This window comes from Pyxicephalus adspersus, chromosome 1 (genome assembly GCF_032062135.1).
Source record: "Pyxicephalus adspersus chromosome 1, UCB_Pads_2.0, whole genome shotgun sequence".
NCBI lineage: Eukaryota > Metazoa > Chordata > Amphibia > Anura > Pyxicephalidae > Pyxicephalus > Pyxicephalus adspersus.
Window position 1 is genome coordinate 152,838,820 of NC_092858.1, and position 22,915 is coordinate 152,861,734.

The window sequence follows — 22,915 nt, forward strand, 5'->3', positions numbered from 1 at the left end:
AGTCTGTTACACATATACATTCTAGGGACAATTATGTTTTGGGTTGTCAGAGAAGACAGGGATGTTGCCACGATCCTGAAAGATATACGGAGACCATAAAAATGCCCCAGAGGAAGACATACAATACAAAGTTGCTTTTTGTTTCCAACACACATAACCAAATAGAAGTACAAATTAAATTATTCCAAAAAAATTACTTAAAACCCAAACATTCTATTTTTATAGCATTTAACATTAACATTGTATTTTGTATGCTGATAGCAAAAACCTCCAGAATAAAAGATGCCAATCGTAATGGACAACTGTTTTTCTAACCTGTATTTAAATAACTATAACGCACACAATATGAATATAATTTACATTTTTATGCAAAAACATTCAGACTGTGTCATGTAAATAAATATAAATTATTACAAACCCTAAAACTGTAAAAAACGGCAACAAAAACTAAAAATAGCAGAAATTTTAAAGGCTATACATAAAAACCTATAGTTCATCACGTTTAACTGTAACCAATGCCACAGAATTACATTTTTCCTAGGTGCCAATGACCTCTGGGCATAAATAGGTTACATTAAATCCAAAAGCAAAACTTTAGTTTTGTTTTGGATAATGGTGAAGGATTGAAATAGTTTGTATTGCTTTCTGGGTCCCCATGTTTCACATATACTTTAATTAAAAGATTCTATATGTATAGATAACACAGCTCAAAACATTTTTTTTTTCACTTGCCAAGGAATTTTTAATTTATTTAGTGTATTTTAGGTCTGCTGAATCCAGAAATTACATCAGTTTCATTGAATTGGCTCTGGTTCTTGTGAATAGCTCAGGAATGTGAATAGATGATTTTACCAGCAACAAATGTAAACACAGCATATTATTATCAATCTTTATTTACACTGATGTTTTACATGAAACTTTCATTTGTCTTCTTTTTGTTCATAATTTTTTTTACAGAAATATGAGTTCTTCAAGAAGAAGTTGTTTAAATGACCCCAATGTATTTTGCTACATTTGTGGTGAATATTCTCAGCAAAAACAGAGAAGAAACTAACAGAATTTGTGAAACAAGCATATCTTGCATATTTTGGTATTAAACTGGGGGACCAAGATAAGTATTGGGCTCCCTATATGGTATGCAAAACTTGTGTAGAGTGTCTACGTCACTGGAAAAATGGAAAACTGAAAAGTTTGAAATTTGTTGTACCTATGGTATGGCGAGAGCCCAAAAATCATCATAATATTGATTGTTATTTTTGTGTTGTTAATGTAAAAAGTTTCAATCATTACAAGAAAATTAAGAAGGAGTACCCTGATTTGGACTCAGTACACTCCCTGATATTCCTGTATCAGACATGGAGGATATACAGGGTTTGGAGCGTAATCCAGGAGTTAGCAGTGAAGTGAATATGAAGGAAGTGTTTCATCAAACCAGCAGTTCTCCCAAGAACAGCTAAATGATTTAATAGTGACCTAAGTCTGTCAAAACAAGTATCTGAACTTTAAGCATCCAGGCTAAAAGAAAAAAAAAAACTATCTTTGACGGGATGTTAAAATAACGGTTTATAGGGGACGAGAGGTGACAGTCCTAACATATTTCAGTGAAGATGGAGACTTTGTGTACTGATGTAACATCCCTGGACTACTAGCCCATATAGGAGTACCAGAATACCGAGCAGAAGAATGGGGGCTTTTCATAGACAGTTCAACTTGAAGTTTGAAATCTGTTTTACTGCAAAATGGCAACTGCTATGCATCAATTCCAATTGGCCACTCAACAAAACTTAAAGAAGAATATGAAAATATCCAAATGGTCATACAAAAGTTTTGCTATCATGAACACCAATGGACCAAGTGTTGACTTGAAAATGGTGAACTTCCTACTTGGACAGCAAAGTGGATACACAAAGTACCCATGTTTCATCTGCTTGTGGGATAGTAGAGCAAAGCAGGATCACTGGAAACAAGTGACATGGCCTTCGGCATAACTCACCGAAATCTGTCCAATATTTATTAAATTTAATATTAAAATTTAAATAAAAAACACATAAATCTGTTAAAAAAGAGTGCATAAAAATAGTGAAACTTGTAATATAACTGTACAGTAGCATGAATTATATATATATATATAATATAAATATATACATATCCAATATAAATCTAATACAAAATTATTGCCATTGAATTTCTTGCCATGCCTCCCGCACGAACCGGCACATGCACTGACTTCACCAGGAAACCCCGGAGAACATCTCTGCAGTCGCCAGGAGAGTATCGGAGAATGAGGACGCCGCCCGAGGTCCTGGACAGAAGATGGCAAGTGAACAAGGTAAGTGTTTTTTTGTTTTTAGCGAGTGTGACTCGGGATTACTGCCTTTTGCAAGTAAAATCCACCCCGAGTCACACTCAGGAATACTGCTAGGGGGGGTTAATGAAGCAATTTGTTAGAGCTCTGAACAAGGATGGTGATTGCTTCAAATACATTTGTAGATTCTTCCCTGGATTGAGTACTGAAAAAGCAGAAATCTTCGATGGACCCCAGATTCCGAAACTAATAAATAATTCAAATTAAATTCAAAAAGTTATGACTGATACTGAAGCTTCTGCCTGGCACAGCTATGTCATGGTTGTCAAGAACTCCTTGGATAACCATAAAGTACAAAATTATGAGGAACTGGTACAAAACTTGCTCTTAAATTTTAATAATTTGGGTGCTACTATGAACATAAAAGAGAGGTTCCATCAAGATACAAAGGTGATGGAAGAAAGGTATCAGGGCTGATGGGATAGACACATGATGTCAGACCACTGCTGGAGCCTTCAACGTGATTGTCCTGATCATCAGCATAAAAGAAAATCATAGAAACAGAGTTTTTCAACGACTTCTTTGTGATTAGTTCTGTAAATATACTGAATATAGAATATATTGACATTAAGTATTTCAAAAATGTTGTATACGTAGGCATATCTAGTTTAATTTTGCCTAATTTTCATGTTTCATTCATTTTCTATGATGTTAATATTGGGGTCATTATTTCAAAAACTAGAGCCAATCTAGCAAAACCAATACCATATTTGGAATCTGTGCATCAAACCCAAAATAATTTATTCTGTTTGGCAAGAAAATGTTTATTGACGAGTGTAATAGATTCCCAGGATGGAGAAATTGATTGGCTGGTAGAGACCCTCTCTGATACCTTTTTGATTACCTAATTCTCAATAAAAACAGCCAAATTGCTTCTCCTTTCTGATGATAATAATGTAACCAGCATATACTAAATCAGATAGAAAACATGAACAATAGAAAAACAACACAACAACCTTTACATAATAATATGACAAGCATGAAACTAGAACAAATGCAGCTTGCAGCCTAGTTTTCCTTACATTTCTAATAATATGATTGCTCACAGTCCCAGAAATGAATGAGTAAATGGAAGTCTATTTGAGCCATCTAATGAATAAATCAGTGGCAATAATTAAATGTGAAAATGAATAAACAGATGAATAAGTTAATTTACGAGCTTGTTTAAATGGAGCAGGATCTTATAAACATGGCAGTGTGCCATATCGGTGCTGTTAACATAATCAATAGCAAGAAGACGAGAATGATGTAGTCTGCAGCACACAGAGAAGTGGCTGCTGAGTCTCCAGAGACATGGCTGGAGTGCTGCAATCGTCATTTGGTGGCACACGGACTAAAAAAAAGTCTGGGTCAAGGACAGTGAAGGATCAGGGAACGCAACCCAGAGGCAAGTTTAAAGAGAAAGACAAATTGTATCAGTGAACTTATACTTTAATTTATTTTTGGAGTGATTAGCTTCAAGTAAAACTCTGGGCGCAAACTATATTCATGTAAAGAGCCTAACATTTTGTGCATCAAATGCCTTTGTAGACCCAGATACATCCAAAAAAAAAGAGAGGTGGCATCATCACTGGCTGCAAAAAACCTGAGCAAATGGTAGATCTCTACATGGCACCTAAAAGGTTCAATCATTACAGACTTGTAAAAAATCTACATTGGGCAGTTAGAAGACCAATGATCCTGTACAAGGAAAAGGAGCAGAGACCAGAAAAATCTTGTATGAAGACAAGGAGTTGTTTCAAGTTACATATTTTAAAAGTTTGCTCTTCTACATTTGTCATAATATACTGTATATAAAATATAGGTTAACTATAGAAATTTGTAAATCTCTCTTTTCAAGGACAAGCCAAAGAAACACATATTCAGTAAATCTCTGCAATACAGGTACATTTTCCTGTGTTTTACACAGGAAACATTTCCTTTCTATTGATATCAAACTAAAAAATTGGTTTAAAAAAAAAATAAAAACTGTTCTTCTGTGAATAGGTGAGATGCTCATTTTCAGATTTCAAGTAAATGATATCAACTCACTGTGGTTGTATAAGCAGCTTCAGGATCATCTTCTAACACCCGTGAAAGTCCAAAATCTGAAACTTTGCAGACCAAATTGCTGTTGACTAAAATGTTCCTGGCGGCCAGATCACGATGAACATATCCCATATCGGAGAGGTATTTCATCCCTGAGGCAATTCCTCGTAGCATTCCCACCAACTGGATGACTGTAAAGTGACCATCGTGTTTCTGTGAAAAGAGAATTTATATCTCAGGTTAAAATATTATCTAAATATGTATGCCTTTGTCAATGTCTGTCAGCTTACAGGGGAAACACGAATAGATATAAAAGAAATAAATTCATACAATTTAAAGATATATTAAAAAATGTATAGCTAGTATTCAATACCTGAATCTGAATTAGTGAAAAGCAATCTTTAACTATTCCACAAAAAAAACCATAAAGGCCATGGTGAGACATCAATGAGAATACAGTTGGTGACTGTTTTTTTTATATCTAGGATTGATGTGGTTTAAGTTTGTTTTTCTAGAGATTTTTAACACCAATATTTAACCATATCCAGTTGTGCAGAATTAGAAATTCCAAAGAAGATTTCACGATACTAAATTCCCAGAGAGATATAAGTTTCTGCCCTTAGATTCAATTATCAGTGACCGCTAATTGACATCGCCTACCTAAAGTACACCTGTAGTCAAAAAGTTTTTTTGTTATTATAATTTATATGAATACACCCCTTGCTTAATTTGACAAATACATTTTCAAGATAAGCATGTTTAGATATATTCTATGCTGATCCAAATCTGTATCCCACACTGACAATGTTTCAAAGAGACGCAAATGGTTGATCTATTGCAGTAGACCACAGTAGACCGCAGTTGACTTGTCTTCCTAAAGCCATAAGCCACTGCAGTCTTCTGTGAACCCTGCCACTAGACAGCCAATAGAAATTGCCCATGTTATGTAGACACTTGAAGAAGCACCCTCCTTAATGGAAAAAGTGAGAAGACTTGGGACCAGTTGCATCACATGACCACAGATTTAGGTATAGAGTTGACTAGGTACAGTATTTTAGCTTAGCTTGACCTAGTGATAAGTGACAAACAGTGCCCTGAAAACTATTATTTTCTTAAATGCCTTCCAAAACTGCAGTGCACTTTCATGTGTCTGCTTCTAGGCACTTAGTGTGAGATCAAGGGACTGCTGTCTTTACCTTGCTGGAGAGAAACTGTACCTGATGACCTGCAGTGCAAGGATCTCCCTGCTTCATTCATTCTCTTGGTCTGTTCTCCACCTCTCCTGATGCTTCTTGAATATTCCCAAGCCAGTCAAAAGCTCCCCAGTTATCAAGGGGCAGTTCTGACACTAAGAAGCATGACCATGCACCTCTACAAGATGGTGGCCTTCATAAGGAGACCCATTGGAGAACAATGCATAATAAATCAGTAATGGGGAAAAGATCAGCTTTTAGTGCATTATCATTTTCCCTCCTATTGCTATTTTTGGGCACAGCTTTTACAGTACATGTTCTCTTTAAGTGTGGTTCTTTTCAGCACACCTACTTTTACAGCTATTACCTGTCTTCCTGGTAAACATTCACTGATATAAAATATCAAAGATGATAATAGTGTTGATGTTCGAATTCGGGTTGTCCCTATATTCGACCCGAATATGGCTGTTCGAATTCGGGTATAATTTTTTGCTATATTCGGCCGAATAGCTGTCGAATCGAATAGTGAGCTATTCGACCAACACTAGATGATAACTAAGCAACAAGACCATTGTAACCGCGGTAAATTAAGTGCTATCAAGGCCATTTTTTGAAATATATCTGTAGAGTCAACTGTATTGTAAAAGATTACAAAATGTTCTAAAATGCTGAAACGTAAATCAAATTATAGATAATCATATTAAAAAAAAACAAATAAGAACTACATTGATTTTATAAACACAGGTTAAGACATGTACTGAGTGAAATATCTGTAACTGAATTTTATTTTATGTTTTTTTTGCAGATACTAGCTATTTAAAGCTAGTCAGAGACCAATCAGGGGGTTAGAAGATATTACCATGTACAGAAGGCATTTAGCTCCAGCTGTGCAGACTTGGTACTTCAATAACAAGTTTTATAATATAACTTCTTCATGAAAGCGCCACCTCCAACCCTTGCAGAAAAGATAAGATTCCATTATGGAATGGGAGCAGCCCCAGGGCAGACGAAGCTTTTAGGTTAAAAGCTTGGCAATGATAGAGTTGTCTGCAGAGAGACTAGATTCTATGACTAGTATTATCTACAATATTCATCTTTCTGTAAAGTAATGGAGGAATTCACAGCTTGTAACACTGACCTAAACACCAATAATGTATGACACATTCCATAGTTCTACAACAATTATGTAAACATGGCACTGTAGATAAAAGGTGTTGCTTCATGGAAGGTTAAATTGTAACTGTCACCAGACAACACACATTTAATCATCTGCATATTTGAACTCTAAATGAGCTTTAAAACGGGGCCTCACTGACCTCTGAAGCTGCAGGAACTGTGGAATAATTCACCCTCAAAGGATATTAAAATTGTGCTCTCAGCAGCTCCACTCAACGTGTCCCCCCTTCCAACAATGACTCCAGGCTTTTATTATCTACAAATAATCCTATTTGTCCTATTCAGTTAGCTCACCCATAGAAATAATTATAATGTGGCGGTTTTTGCAGTGTGCATAAGGCAGTTGCACTTTAAAAGACAAAGATGAATCCAAAAATATTTTCATCAGTCTGGGTTAATCAGTTAAGCCCAGCACCTGTCCCTGGTATTGTGCGGCTTAAGATAGAAAGAAGAAAAAAAGCTCTGATATAAAACAGCTCAGAATAATGTATTGGCAGTGTTCATTTACATGACAAATGCTGGCATTATTCTGAGTCTGTCGCAGATGCAGGAACACCTCGGGCATCAGGGATCCCAGATATGGGCATGTAAATGAGCACGATGACATGTTTTCCACTGCGCCAGCCAGTGTCTACGGTAATAAAAGGTTTAACGTTCTTTTTGTTTATCGTAAAGGAGAAATTTCTGACAGTGCAAGCTATTTTCTTAACAATTAAGACTTTTCTTACAAAATTAAAAACTAAGATTGGATGACTTGGGATTTTAAATGATTCAGGTCTAATTATACATGCAGATTTTGTCTAGAACATACTAATGCAGTGGGTGTGTGGGGGGCATATTAATATCCTGCTTGTTAACATGTTTCTGTCAAGGATGATGAAATATTCATGTACATTTTGTTGTACTGCTTTATGTTTAATATAATAATTATTATTATTTTACCATATTTCATTAAAGTACTTTTCTGTGCAGGATATTATACTGTTGCATGTGCACAACGTATGCGGTGGGATGAAAGCCAGAATTAGCATCCTAAACTTAGGTTAAAGGGAACCTAAATTAAAAAACAAAAACTCACCAGTAGGTAGGAGACATGTAAAGTTTCTTTATCTAAAAACAAAAACCTAATAAATACTTATAGGTGTAACAATATTTGCAGTAACTGTTGGGAGGTTGAGATAGGCAATATATATGGGAATGGAAGTGGGTACAAAACCAGCACCAGACACTATGGCCCTGATTTATTAAAGCTCTCCAAGGCTGGAGAGAATACACTTTCATCAGTGAAACTAGGTGAAACAGAAAACCTGGAATGGATTTCCTTTAAGTCATTAGCTATTTGTTAGCAAATGTTTTCAATTCTGGACCAGATCCATTCCAGGTTTGCTGGATCACCGAGCTTCACTGGTGAAAGTGTATCCTCTCCAGCCTTGGAGAATGTTAATAAATCAGGGCCTAAGCCTGAGGCCAATTGAAAACAGGGCATATGTTCCCTTAGCACAAAAAGAAAGAAAAAAGGCCAAAAGAAGGCCTGGGGCTGTTGATAGGGTACAGCTTAGAATAAGAAGTTGTGTGGCTTCATGTGTAAAACTTCATAAAGTTTATTTATACATCATTTTAAATGTACCTTTTGGTCAACAGCCCCAGGGAAAAATGTTTTTCTTATTGAATCATATGTTCTTTTTTGCAGCAAGTGAGGTCAAAGTCAACGTTTTTCTCTGACCTATCGGATGGGGTCCTTGTTTTGTTTTTTTCCTCTCGCACCCTAAATGTACAAGAACTGCAAGAGGCCCATACCGGGTCAAATTTGGGTACTTACACTGGGGTTGATTTACTAAAAGAATATAGGCTGTTTCCATAGCAAAGTGAATTGTCTCCTTGAAAACTAATGAGATGAAGCTCTGTTAAATTCAGCCATTCATTTATGTGCAAGGAAAAATCAACTTTTTTAGATTTCCTTGCACATGATTGGTGGTTATTCTTTGCAGGGTAATAATTTACCTTTGCAAGTGAACAGTCTAAATTCCTTTAGTGAATCAACCCTACTGTACCCAAATTTATTACAAACACATTCATCAATGTATACATGAATAATGTTTGGCTCAGTGGTTAGCACGCTGGCCTTTGCAGTGTGGGGTCCTAAGTTCGAATCTCGGCCAGGACACTATCTGCATGGAGTTTGCATGTTCTCTCCGTGTGGGTTTCCTTTGAGTATTCCTGTTTCCTCTCAAACTAAACTTGCAGTTAGGTTAAATGGCTTCCCTATCAAAGTGACCTTAGACTGTATTAATGACATATGACTATAGTAGGGACATTAGATTGTGAGCCTCTTTGAGGGACAGTTAGTGACTATATGTCAGTGCTATATAAATACCAGATATCAAACAAGATTCAGGTACTTATATTACTTTTATGTAAATATATATTTGAATATGATTTATTGAGTCCAAAACTGGATTCCAAAGTTTTATCCACTTGGAGTTCAGCTTTAAAGGTTTATTATCATGTTCAGGTTTACAGATATCTGAGATGCTTTTGGAAGGATAATAAACATTGATGGATACATTGTTAGTGTTACAGTGGGTATAACAAAATAGTTCAATGTAAGGAGCAACAAATCATTCTTTTGTAGTTCAGACAGCGGAACATAACGTGTGATTAATGGTTCTATAAGTGAACTTCTGCAGAGGAGCAGCACCTGTGGTCATAACACCAGCTGCCATTTACACAGCATAATTACATCGGCCCCAGTATATTGAAAAGGTGACACATAGTTGCGTCCCCAGTGGAATTCTTTTTATAGTAATGCTGTGGACTTACATTAACCACAATTAACATATATTTTAACACTGCTAAATCAAATGAAATAACTTTTTTTTTAATCTTACTACCAACCCATTCAAATCCTGTCCAGTTCACCCATATTGGAGAAAAACAATTATTACACCCATTGACATAGGTCTAGGTCTATCATAGAAGGGTCAGTATGCAGTATATGCAGTATATGCAGTATGTCCAATAAACATAATATTAATCCCAGTTTATGTAGAATTTCTGTTGGCTTGAGCTACAGTCTTTGCATATTTGTTGCTATATTGGGCAGGATTTTTTAATGCTTTCTAAGACTGGTGAAGATAGACTATCATGGGGGAACCTTGGTGATCCAGTAGTCAGAAATTGATTTCCTAAAAAAATTTGCTATTAGTTGGCAAGTGTTTTTAATGCAGATCTATTCCAGCTTTACCCGATCATTCACGTTCTCTCATGATAGCCTATGATCTCCAGCTTTGGAGAGCATTAATAAATCAGCTCTCCATATGTTGTACTTGGAGATCTTTTTTGACAATTCAAAGTGTTACATACCACTACAGGGGCATGGAGGAACTCAGCTATGAGGAAAGATTAGCTAAACTGAAACTATTCTTCATTGAGAGGAGGCATTTAAAGGGGAAATGAACATAACATATAGATAAATATATATATGGTCCATGTAAGGAGTTTTCTTCACAAGGGGACACTGTTGTGAAAACAAGAATAATCTCTGCATATGAAAGGAATGTTTCACATTAACTGTGAGTTGTGGATATAGTAATTATAGTAGAGGTTCCCTGAGACCTGAAAGTTACTTCAAGGGTTCCCTCATGTTTAAAAGGTTAAGATAGGCTGCCCTAGGGAATCAAAAATTTTATTTCTGTTGGACTAAATAAAACCATATTTTTTAAAGGGTATTGGATCATCTGTGCATATAGATTTCTATGTAGAACAGGCAAGTTTTGGATTACATTTATGCATTTCCCTTTGTGGTTGAACTTGTTTCTTTTGTCGACCTATGTTATTTATTAAGATTCCATAAGGGGTTAAAGAATTTAAAATCTCAAATATGTGCTGTGAAATAAATGCACGAAAATTGTCTCTCCTCGTTACCTTTGAAATACATTTCTTGAAATTTTAACTCAGCTCAGAGGGGGAATCAATTATAGGCTTATGTCTGAGTATTCTTTATTTGCCAGAAATGGTGCAATGTATCATCACACCGAGGTACTGCAGCCCGGGGAAAAAGAAACTATTTTTCAGGATAACAGACAAAAAAAAGAATAATATTATGTAAAAATTAATTTGGTATAAATGATTTCAAATTACAGGCCAGAATTGTTCCTTATTCAAATGTCAGCAGCAGAAAATAACATCTTACCCGCAGGAACGAGTCCAAGGAGCCATTTTCCATGTACTCCACAACAATCATCACAGGCCGGCCTGAAAACACAGCAAAGAAATTCATTAGGAAGATTAAAGGTGTATTAGAGGTTGGTTATACATTTCCAGCTGTTATGGAAAGATTATCAGTATCACTTTAATGAAGTTCATAAGTCTTAGGCTGCAGGGAGGAAAATAAAAAAAAATCTTCCAGTAAATTATTTGTGTTGATGCAGCTTGAATGGTAAGACTCAACATTAGAGAACCCTGATGATTTTTTATTACCTGCTCTTTGGCACGTGTCAGACATGGAACCGTATGTAATGATTAATGCGTGCGATATTCATAAGTATGCGTCTTTGTTAAAGCGTTTTCAATCAGGAGAACAAAATACATCCCAGAAGTCATTATGGCAAGAGTAGGTCCAGCACTACATATGTTCATGTTTTTAAACATCAATTCAAACAAGTATAAACTGTTCTATTAAAATGCAATCTTGGTGATTGATTGTGCTTCTTAAAGATGAACCAAAACAAAAACTCTTAAGGTTTTCATTACTTTCTCTCTTTTTATTCAACCATGATATTTTACCATTCATTACACAAGAAAGAAAATAAAATGGCATGATGTGCTGAAAATTGTCACTTACTGGAGGAGGTAGCTGTAGGAGCTGATGTGTTTTGCCAAAAAAAAAATGATAAAGATATATTACAATTAAATAATGCAGAATTTCATCAGTGTGCCTGTATGATCTTAAAGCAGAATGCTAGTAAAATTAAATAGCCTGGCTAAATTATTAAAACAAATAAGTAAATAAAATCCAGTGCATCACCTTCAATTTGCTGGCTTTTCAGGCTGTCATGGACCTTGGTGCGCATTATCATTCAATCTGGGATTATTGTACTACTGCACTGAACACCATTGAAGTACAGATGGCAGAACCCTACCTACATGTTACCAGCCCAGTCAAAAGATTCCTGGGAATTTTGATTTATCATATGTGTGTGTGTTTGTGTTTTAAAGACAGAAAGGAGATCTGTTTTAAATGATTAGTCAGTCTAAAAATGGCATTTCAGATATAGATAAGTATTGTGCGTGGACTTACTAGATCTTGGGAACACCTAAAAATAAAACAAACAGCAAAAAAAAAAAAAAAATGCTCTGTTTTCTTCTTATATTGCTACTTTGGTTGTGCTTTACTGTTTCTACTCACAATCCATCTAAGCTAAGTCAATTATTCATGAGTAATCATTTACTTTATTAGTGAACAATCTACATTCCTTTAGTAAATCAACCCCAATAATTTACTTACAACTCAACAAGTGGTCAGGGGCATGAATTTAATTGGCACGGTGCTACTCTGAGCAAAAGAGAGGGAAATGCATGAATCAAGCTGCTATCTTATAGATATTCTGTCTCACAAAATATATCACTGCTCTGGTTCAGCAATACATTGCCATACGGTAAAGCTGATATATCTCTCTAAATGAGTATAACTGGAAAGTCTTATTTCTTTCACGTGGTCTTTTTCCTGAAAGTTTTTTATGTAACAGACGTAAACAAGATTAGTTACCAGTGATAAATAATGCAACATCAATAAAGATGAATTGGGATGCCGTACAAAGGAGGAATAAAGTATTCAATTCAGTTTTTAGGATAGCTCCAGGTACTGAACTGAAATTGTGCCTTAGGGTGAGTTCAGATTAGCAGCATTTTACTGTGATATTTAACATCCATTGTCAAATACTAGATCAGCCATTCTCAGCCAGGGTTCCTTTAGAGGTTGCTAGGGATTCATCCAACTGTGACTGATTGACCTCCCAATGATGATGCCTGCATAGTTCTGGGGCTCACACCGCTTGGTAGCTGCATGGGTTGTCTGTAAAGGCGGTATTCTAGCCACCACTATAGTAGGGGAATTTTTTCCATTTGTCCCCAATTTAAAAGGCTTTTTTCCCCTATGATCCCTAATAAAAAGATTTAAGACCAAAACATTATTTCAAAATGGTCAAAAGGTTGAGAAAGGCTGTACTAGATGCTCGGGAGCAGTTTTAGGCTGTTAACTCTTGGGTGTTTCTGGCATTTGCAAATGTCTGTGCAGGATTTTTGTGAAAGTGGCAGTGAAAGTCTAGCAAACTGGATTTTTTAAATTGAAACTGCTCATACAAAATGCTTGCTCAAGCTCTATAGATGTATGCAATAGACCTCAGCTCAGGTCTGGTGAGGTAGCAAAGGTGGCAAATGCTACAAATGACATGGAAAATACACACAGAAAACTTGCTGCCTCTTACTGCCTGTCAAATATAGAATAATAAATGGATCTATTCAGTCCAATGTAAATCAATTTTTTGCAAATGGATTTGAGCCACCATTCCACCTAAGGACTGGTGAAAAAAAGCCCAACTGGGATCGATTTACTAATGGAATATGGACTCATATGGGCTCACCCTGTATCCCCTTACCTAGTACATGAAAGAAAATAAAACTGGCAGATATAATTAGTATTATCTTGTATTTATATAGCGCCAACATATTACAAAGCGCTTTATTGTCATGTCACTAACTGATCCTCAAAGGGGCTCACAATTTAATGTCTCTCCCATATCCATGTCAATTACACAATCTAAGGACAATTTGGAGGGAGGCCATTTAGTAATTTTGTTTTCTTGCAGAAGGTACATTGGCTTTGCACTGCCCCTTGTGCAATAAAGAACCTGCCTGTCCACAGATTTTTAATATGTAAGTTTAGTTCCACTTTAAAGATGATCCTTTTTACACCTATATCTGCAGTTGCAAAAAACAACTATAAAAAAACCTTTGAAAATCTTAACACAGTGAAAGAATGAATAAAAAAGCTCAAAGTGATGTGAAGGATCTCAATCCAGAGAAAGCCAGAAGACAGCAAGTTAGAATACTAAGCTAAAAAAAGGTTAAGACTGTTAGCTTTGACCTTGTGATATTTTTCAACTGTACCTCTGTAGCATAAACCTTGTGGAATGAAACGCAGTGAAACTGCTGACAATCTTACCGTTCAGAGACCCTTGCTGTGAATGTAATATATGGAGCTTAGAACCACAGAGGTTTGTCAACAGTCTTTAGGCCTGGCCTCAGGGTTACCAATTTAACAGACTGAAATGTCTGGAAACATTTTATCTGAAGTTTTGTAAATAAGTGTTAAAACCCCAAAGCTAATCTCCCAACAAAACAAGCAATTAAAGGAATGGTTTCTGCAGGGGTCGAGACAGCTCGTGCTGATTGCCACCCTTCTGTAATTTGCGGCCATTTAGATACTGCGGAGTTGAAAGAAATCTTCTGTAATCACTATTTTGAAGTGGGAGCTTGAATCAATGTCTTGCCCCTTAAACTCTGTTTCCCGCTAGCAGGCTCTGCTTTTGCCGATAAAACTGAACTTCTTTTTACAGTATGTACAGCAAATAAAACGTCCGTGTATTATACGCAGTGCTGCTCATTCTCTGTTCCCAGAACTGACACTGATTTATCATGTTACAAATGAAATACATGAAATGTATTGTGTTTGTGAAGTGAGAACAGAAGTAAATGAACATCTTAATTATAGCTTTCATGTATCCCTCTTATGTAATCAAATCACATTTTTAACAATATCGTCTTACAAACATTTTTAACTTTTTATGCAGTATACAGACTGAAATAAGTAACCAAATGAAACACAAGTTAACTAAGTCTTCAGGTGCCAATTTTATTAAAACAAAAACATCCTCAAATTGGGATTTAGGCAAGTATTATTATTATTATTATTAATAATGATAAACATATTACGCAGCACTGTATTGAATAGGAGTCTAGACTATTCTGCTGAACAAGTATTCCAGTTTTTTTACTCCTTAGACAGTGCAGCCAGGATGACTATGACAGCCCCAGACAGAATACATCTTTTTATTAGCCATATCAACAGTAATAAAGAAACACAATTAAAAGATTTGCTTTTACTTTTCACTACAGTTGCATAAAGCAGACTTACTTGAGTGCTAGTCCATATTGGTACAGTGTTTCGTATTATGTGGTTTTCCAATCAGTGCTGGTATGAGATCATCTGGCACTCAAGTGTATGCCCCCCATGTTAAACAGAACATAATCAAATGATAATTAAAATTGGTTCTTTTATCTGAGACATAAACTATTTTATAACTAACCAAAAGTAAATGTTCATCCTTTGTCTGTCCTTCCCAAAGACACCTACAATAAGGTACTATTCCTTCCATTTACATAAAATAAAAGATACTATTCTTTCCACTAACACCTACAATAGGGTAACATTGGTTCCATTTACATCAACTATAGTATACCATTCTTTCCACTAACACCTACAATGGGTTACAATTACTTTCACAGATGCCAAGTATTTTATCCTCCTATTGCTACTGATACCAACTCTGGGGCATTTTTTACTAAACTACAAAATCAGGGAGTGATGTTAAGTACAACAGTCTGGCCTGCCTAAAGTCTCAAAGGCAGAGAATGGACATGGTTTGGACAGTTTGAATACCAGTGCCCTGGATTCATTTTTTAATTATCACTACAAAATTAAATTCATGCAAATATAAAATAATAAAAGTAAAAATAGTTAAAGGAAGAATATGAGGGTATAAGGGTAATACGGAGATACATTCTGTTCTAAAAACATAACATTTATTATCTAAATGAAGGCTACAACAATAAACAGTTTTGCTGTCACTGACAGCTGGTTGCTGCACTGTTTATTGGAAACATACAAAGCACCTCATAAAAAAGTTGGCAGCTGTCACATTGACTAGGAAACGCTTCTGATTATAAAAGGAATCTATATAAGGTGAGCTGCAAGACCAACATGACTGATGCAAAAGTACCCCTGGCACCCAAGGCTGGAGATTCTTCTGCCTTACTCTTGTCCAGGTTTCATAGCACGCACCAATATGCTCTCTTGCAACCACAACATGGCAGAGCATATTTTAATTCCTTTTACTTATCTATAAAACAGAGACAGTATAATAATGACATATCATCTCAGACCATTGTCTTAACATATCATAAGCAACAAAACAACATCATTGCTATAGTGTCTTTCCATTTCAAACACTTCCCTGTTATCACTGATCGTCAAATGTCCAACCCTGCGCTCATTGACCGTCTTATTCTTTCTTTCTTTCACCAAATATTTGCCTGATCATTAACAAGTAACACAAAATCCTAAATGTCAATAGGTGACGCTCTATATATTAGGTGTACACATAAAAGCAAAAAATGTTTAGTTCATGTTACCTGTAGGTGGTCCAATGTCACCATTTTTAATGTTCCGTTATTTATATTTTCCACTCTCTCTGACTGTGACAAGTTAGTGCATGCAAATGATTTCCACCTCTCACTGTTCTGTATATGTATTCAATGTCATGAAATTGAATGATGTTAGTCAAAAGTACAATAGAAGCCATTATTTCCAATTATTTTTTTTCTTTGTTATACAACAATTATACCAATTTACATTAACCCTATGTGGCCTATTAGGAACTGTAATATAATTACTTTCAGTCAGTGTCCAGCTTTGGCTCTTAAAATTTTCATATATTAAGTTGAGTTATTTACAAACGACACAATCAACAGAGATTTATTACTAGAATTAACAAGGAAGCAACTGCAGATGTCTGTTTTTAATGGCCACTGACGTCCCTGTAAAATGTCTTTAACATGCAGAAGCAATTAAATATGTAAGTATGAATATTGGAGGCTAGCTTAAAGAATATTTTTGTTCTGTAAAAAATGCATGGGCTGCAGTAGGCATCTAATATGATCATAAATTAAAAAGTCATACACAAGTTTGGGCGCATCTGGTCAAATCACATTTTATTGGTTTTTTTTAGTGAAAAGAGACTCTAAAATATGATATAGATTTTGCATATTTTGGATTAATAAAAACTGTTTTCTTTATTTAGGGAGCTAGAAAACAGCTAAAACACAAAGGGATGTATTTATAAAGAATTTGATGAGATATTCAACCCACATTGGCTCTAAAATCACTCACATTTTATTGATTAGCACTCCTATATCAGGTGAAAAATACATTCACTGGCAGCAAAATCAGTTTTTGCACAGTAAATCCAAATACACACAAGCAGATCTGCTGCCAACTTTGACTTTAAATGCCTTGTATACTTTCAACTAATATTAACAGCCTGTCTGATCTATCCACATCCCAACAGATACCCAAAAATGGGTTGCTTATCATATGTTGACTGCTGATTTCCATTCAAATTAAAATTCATATCAGATCAAGTTGGTATGATGGATTAGAAATGAAAACCGAATGAGTGTGGAAGAAATCACATAGTCATCGTGACTGGTATCCCTGGGTAAAGGGAACACTGAAAATGCAGTCTCTGCCTTGTTTAAGTGGAGCAAAATTGTCAGCATGCAGGATTTGTATTGCAGAAAGGACAAGTATTGGCCCTTCTGCAAATATACCATTACCTGCCTGCTTGCAATCTCCTTTTCCAAATACATTGAGCTGTACATGCTCTGCTCAGTCCCAGGACTAAATTACCTTATGTGAATCCTGCCTAGTCAGTCAAGATGGCTAAATATCCAACACCTGTAAGGGAACAGAGGAATATAGCAGAGCCCACACAAAAAATTGTGATCAGACAGGTAAGTTTATTTTATTGCAGAAAAGACACTGACTGTTCCTACTACATTAAAAAAAAACTGTCTGCTTTGTCTGTTTACAATTTTTTTTTAACATTTAGTTCCACTTTAATAGCAGTCCATATGCCCTAGAGCAGTGGTCTCCAATCTTTTGGACGTTACGGACCACTAAATTAATGGACTCTGGACCGCGCATGCATATGTGTGTCACTCAAAAGGGAAGAAACTTCCCCCAGAGTGACGTTATGATGCCAGAAGCCGCTCATTCTCCCATTGCAGGTCTGAGTCTGTGTCCAGAGACACAACCCACTAACCACCCTGAGCCTGCAATGCATACGGGAAACATGGTCCGTGGCTCTGGCCAGTGCGCCCCCCCCAAGCCGGGTCCTTCTCCTGACTCCGCTGGAGGGTGCACCGGCCGTGGACCACCAACATTTTCTCACAGGCCACAGGTTGAGGACCAATGCCCTAGAGCACTTGATAGTGTGATTTGAGAGGGATTCCCCAAAAACACAAGTACCCCTGCAAAACAGTGCCTGATCCTTATGAGTATTGGCCTCTTCAGCACTCCCAGTGCCCAGGAGAAAATTAATCCAGACTTTGTAATAAACCACACTGTAATTCTCAGGTCACATTTATATTATACTAATGAACTCTCGCTATATTAAACATGCACAAACTAGTATCTAAAGCCGTATTAAACTGCGACTGCACAGTTTACAACTCTGAAAAAAACAAGGAAGACTGTACACTCTGATTACTTACACTGACTAATGTGTTCTATAGAAAAATACAGTTCCACTGAGATCCGCTGTCAGTGAGCCGCACAAATGCTGTATGTCTTGTTTAGAAAATGCTCCCTGCACCAAGCATGCCACACCAGTGGGCATAATAATTCACAATGCCTCCATAAGCATGGCAGAGGAGAGAACACATCTTTTGTCAAAACCTTAACCTCTTCCTGCAAGATATAAAGCTGTTGATGTTTAATGTTACCATCCCATCTCGACACTCACTGCTCTTTTTTATAGATGTGAATGATTTTTGCTGCAAGTATCCCTAAAGAAAACTCTCTTCCTTCCTTCAACTTGGCATAGTAGCGATAGTGCCAGACAGAATGGAAGACAGAAATTATATCAACATGTCATTCTATATCTTCTATAAATGCTACACATCATTTATGCACAGTTATCTGGAACAAACATTAATTAATTATGTTATGTGTTACACAATAAAAATTAAAAATGGGGAAAAGGGGTTTTACATTACAAAATATGCTTCTTTCTTTGCTCCAAACTTCCATATTTAGTTTATTTTTATGCAACTAAGAAACATAAACATGAAACCTAATTGGGACTAAATGTTTCCATGTTACTAAAGACTTCTTATGGCTCAAACACACACAGAAATCCTGCTGAAATGATGTTTCTGTGAGGTTTCTGTTAAACTATACTTTTAAGCTTTAAGACACTGAGAACACATTTAGTAATAACATTACCAATAAAATATTTTAAATGGTTTGTCTTACATAACAAAAGCAACATTTTCTGTAGCTCTTTGCATTATTTGTAACTGTACAGGCATACTGCTCTTTGCAAAACTATCCATGTTTGCATAGTTAGACTGTTTGTGTTGTGTGCTACCTGTGTGAATTGTCTGCTTGTTGTATATATAAACGGCAAGTTGCCTGTACTTCCCAGGTGTGCAATCTGAAAGAACAGGATCACAATGAAGAAGGATAGAAGCAGGCATACAATAGTATATATAGGTAAGAATGCCACACTAAGCAAGAGAGCGGAGTGGTTAGTATTGCATGATTCCAGCAGATGTAAAGTTGAACATGTAAAAGTTTTGGGTAAACTAAGAAAGGCTTAAAACGACAGGTACATTTTGCTACATGTTTTTTTCCCATTCTAGAAATGCTTTCTGTGTTCCTGTAATTGAGACACAAGAGGAAATAGGCACTTGTAATAACTCTTGTCCAAGTAAGACATAAGTAACATCTGCTACTTTTTTTAATTGTCCCTGACCAGGACAGGAGGTGAACGTTAACTCCACTAATTGAAACACATATAGCAATAAACAAAGGGATCAAACCTTCTAAATTATATATAAAAAAGAATGAAAATGTTTTCTTTAAAGTTCCACTACAACCTTAGATCACTGTGCGAGCCATCAGAATTGGTTCATATTGAGAAAATTTTGACAGATCAGGCAACCCAACTGTTTTTTGAAGAATAGCCATCTGTCCATGTGGGATCTATATAACTGACTTGAAGTTAGAAAGGTGCTGGGACTGACTGTTCATTACATATACACGTATGCTTGCCATAAGGATCTATGACTATCAACAGACATGTCAAACAAGAAGGTCCATCAGTCGGTCCTATGCTACCTACAGATAGCATCAGTAGCAAAGCTTGTGAACAGGACAGAATGGGTTTGTGGTATAAGTGTGTGTGTTATGTCTGTTGTACGTAAAAAAAAATGATAATTTATTTATATTACCTTTAGAACTTATGTAAATATATTCATTCCTTGTGCACTTCTGCAAAGATGGTGAAAAAATCTTTTATTTCTTTTATAAAAATCCAGTTCTGAGCAAAACTTTCTGGCCCTTTAAAGTCTAGGATTTTTACTCAAATTATGATATTAAGCAAAATGTAAATGTGCAGTTGAAGCACGATAAGAAGGGGTGATGTACATCTCAGTGGGTATCAAAGTCATTCATCATGCCCCCTTTGGAAAATTACATTATTGAGGTTCTGCACAACACAGCAGATCTTTAAATGATTTAGTTCTCCTTTCCTGAACAGGAAAAGAGCCGATTTGTTGCCTAATTTGGTTTAGGCTAAAGAAACATATTACTGTTCTTCTACATTCGGAACTAAATCTGAAGTCTCTAAATAATTACAGCTCATGAACTGATTGTAGAAATGCTGATATTCCAAAAGGCAGAACAGCAACCTTTCGTTCTACACTGAAGAAATGCTAACTACATTAGGATGGGGGTAGTTTGGCTTAATTTATATATAGATCCTGAGCACCTAGTCTATGTTACACTATAAAAGAAATTCCTGTCAAAATGGCTTAGAATTCGGCTGTTACAAAAAAGTTTGGGAGGCCTCTGCAGGTATGTGGGTGTACTTCTAAATTCCGGCACTTTATATTCCCCCAATCCCTTCCCCTTTCTTTGGCAGATTATTCAAAACTTCCTAATTTAGAAATGTGTATTTACAGAACATTTACAGGATTCTTGCAACAATTAAAATACTAATTTTCAAAACATCTTTTTCAACACTTTGTACATATCTAAGTTATGCATTTTCATAAAACCTTAAGGAAAATGTTTACATTGTGTGTTCAACAAAAATATTAATAGTGTAATGGTGAACTGTGAAAAAAAATAGGTGGCCTAATAAGCTGTTGTTGCCCCTTTTAACAGAAATTACCTCTCATAGACACTTTAGGTTCTTTCTAGTGTCTGACAATGACCCAGTGACATTTTTCAAGTTTTCTACAATAAGTTTTTTTTTTAGTAACATTATGTTTATGGGTTTCCTACCCATTTCATATATCCTACAATATTTTAGTGGGATTCAAATCAATGCTTTGACTAGGCAGTACATAACCCTTTATTTTTTCTTTTTTAACCATTCTTTGGTGGATTTGCTAGTGTGCTATAGATCATTTTTTGTGTTAAAAGATAAACTTAACATTTGACAGATGGCCTCAGATTCTTATCAAGCACACTTTGATATAGTGTAGAATGTATAGTTGACCCAAAGGCTGCATGCTACCCTGAAGCAGTAAAGCAACTCAAAACCGTAATATTTCTATTGCCGTGCTTCAAAGTTGGTATAAAGTTCAGTTTAAAGCTAAATATATCTACTGGTATTGTAGACAAAACATCTCTGATTGATCAGTTCACAGGTCATTTTTGCCTATATGCTGTTGTAGCTTTTAGCTGTAAAGTTATTTTTTTGAACATATAGGGCTTTGTCTTGTATATTTCCATGAAATTTTAATTTGCACAATCTCTTTTGTTATTGTAGATGCATGTAAATCTGCAAGAATTACACGTAGAATCCACGATTTGAGGTTCATATAGACTTCTTTTCATTTTTAGTGAGTTTTTGGGCCAAGTAGTAAAATCTACAACACATTCTTAACAGTGGAATGAGTTATTATGATTTGGGACCTTTTAAAAACCCTTGCTAGATTAAAAGGCATCTACAATCTTCTTTCGTGGTCTTAGAGAGCTTATAAAACCTTGACATGATGGTACCACACACCAGAACACCACAATCTAAATATCTGTAGTTTAAATAGAGCAGAATCCAGGGCAGTTTTTCCACAATCCAGACTTATACAAAGAGTGAGTAATCATACGTGCTGCTTTATAGCACATCTCCAGACACATTTGGGTTTATTTATTGAAATAGTTTATACAAAGAGAATTATTACTGGACTACATGGACTTTGCTAAGTGAACAGCCTCAATTCCTTTAGTAAGTCTATCCCCCCTATTTTGGTTTGGTGATGAGAAAATAGAGTCTATTTTTTTTCCTTTTTTTTTTTTTTTGCAATCAACCCCCCAATGACACATTCTTCCCACCATGACAGTGGGGGACATGGACAGCAATAAAACAGGGAGGAGTTATATCTCTATGTGTCTTTCAGTGTCATTGACAAACACTCCACCCTTGTCCTGATGTTACTGGTATGGGAAGTAGGGTGAAATCTACCCAAAAGGATCATGAACAACAATATTAACATTTTAAAACCAATAATTAGTTATTTTTGGAGTTGGACTTTAAAAGGAGTTCTGCAAACTAGAGTTCTCTCTTCTTCACATTATATAATGTTTGTGAACATTCAGAGTAACTGAAAAAACAAAGACTGACCCAGTTCATCTAATTAGCTACCATAATGTAATTTCATTTTTCAAAGCACTGAGAAGATGTAAACACAAGAATGGCTTTTTTCCCCATCATAATTAAACTGAAAAAAAGGGTCACATAATATATGGAAATTAGGGTGATAGCCCAACAATTAATTAGATGCAATTAACTTTGTTTTGATAAATTTTACATGAACGTTAACGTTATGAGGGAGGAGTGCTTGAAGATGACTGATGGGGATGATGAATAGGGTTATGGATATGAAGGGGGTACAGAGCCATAAAGGTGGGAGATGTGCTATAATTTGTTAGTAAATGTTGGGTAATGTGGTAATCATTGCTTACAGTGATGAGAATGACTTTGGCACAGCAACATAATGCATTTTGTGCTCCAATCACTTT

The 22,915-nt window shown here is 35.8% G+C and overlaps 1 protein-coding gene across 1 annotated transcript in view; it reads right to left on the reverse strand.

Annotated features, from left to right (window-relative positions):
* The window catches only part of EPHA6 (EPH receptor A6), a 453,819-nt gene that overhangs the window by 20,846 nt on the left and 410,058 nt on the right, over positions 1–22,915 (reverse strand). The window contains exons 12-13 of the mRNA XM_072431761.1: positions 10,955–11,016; positions 4,397–4,606 (exon numbers count right to left, since the gene is read on the reverse strand). Of these exons, the coding sequence (XP_072287862.1) occupies positions 4,397–4,606; positions 10,955–11,016 (272 nt within the window). The remainder of the gene's footprint in view (positions 1–4,396; positions 4,607–10,954; positions 11,017–22,915) is intronic.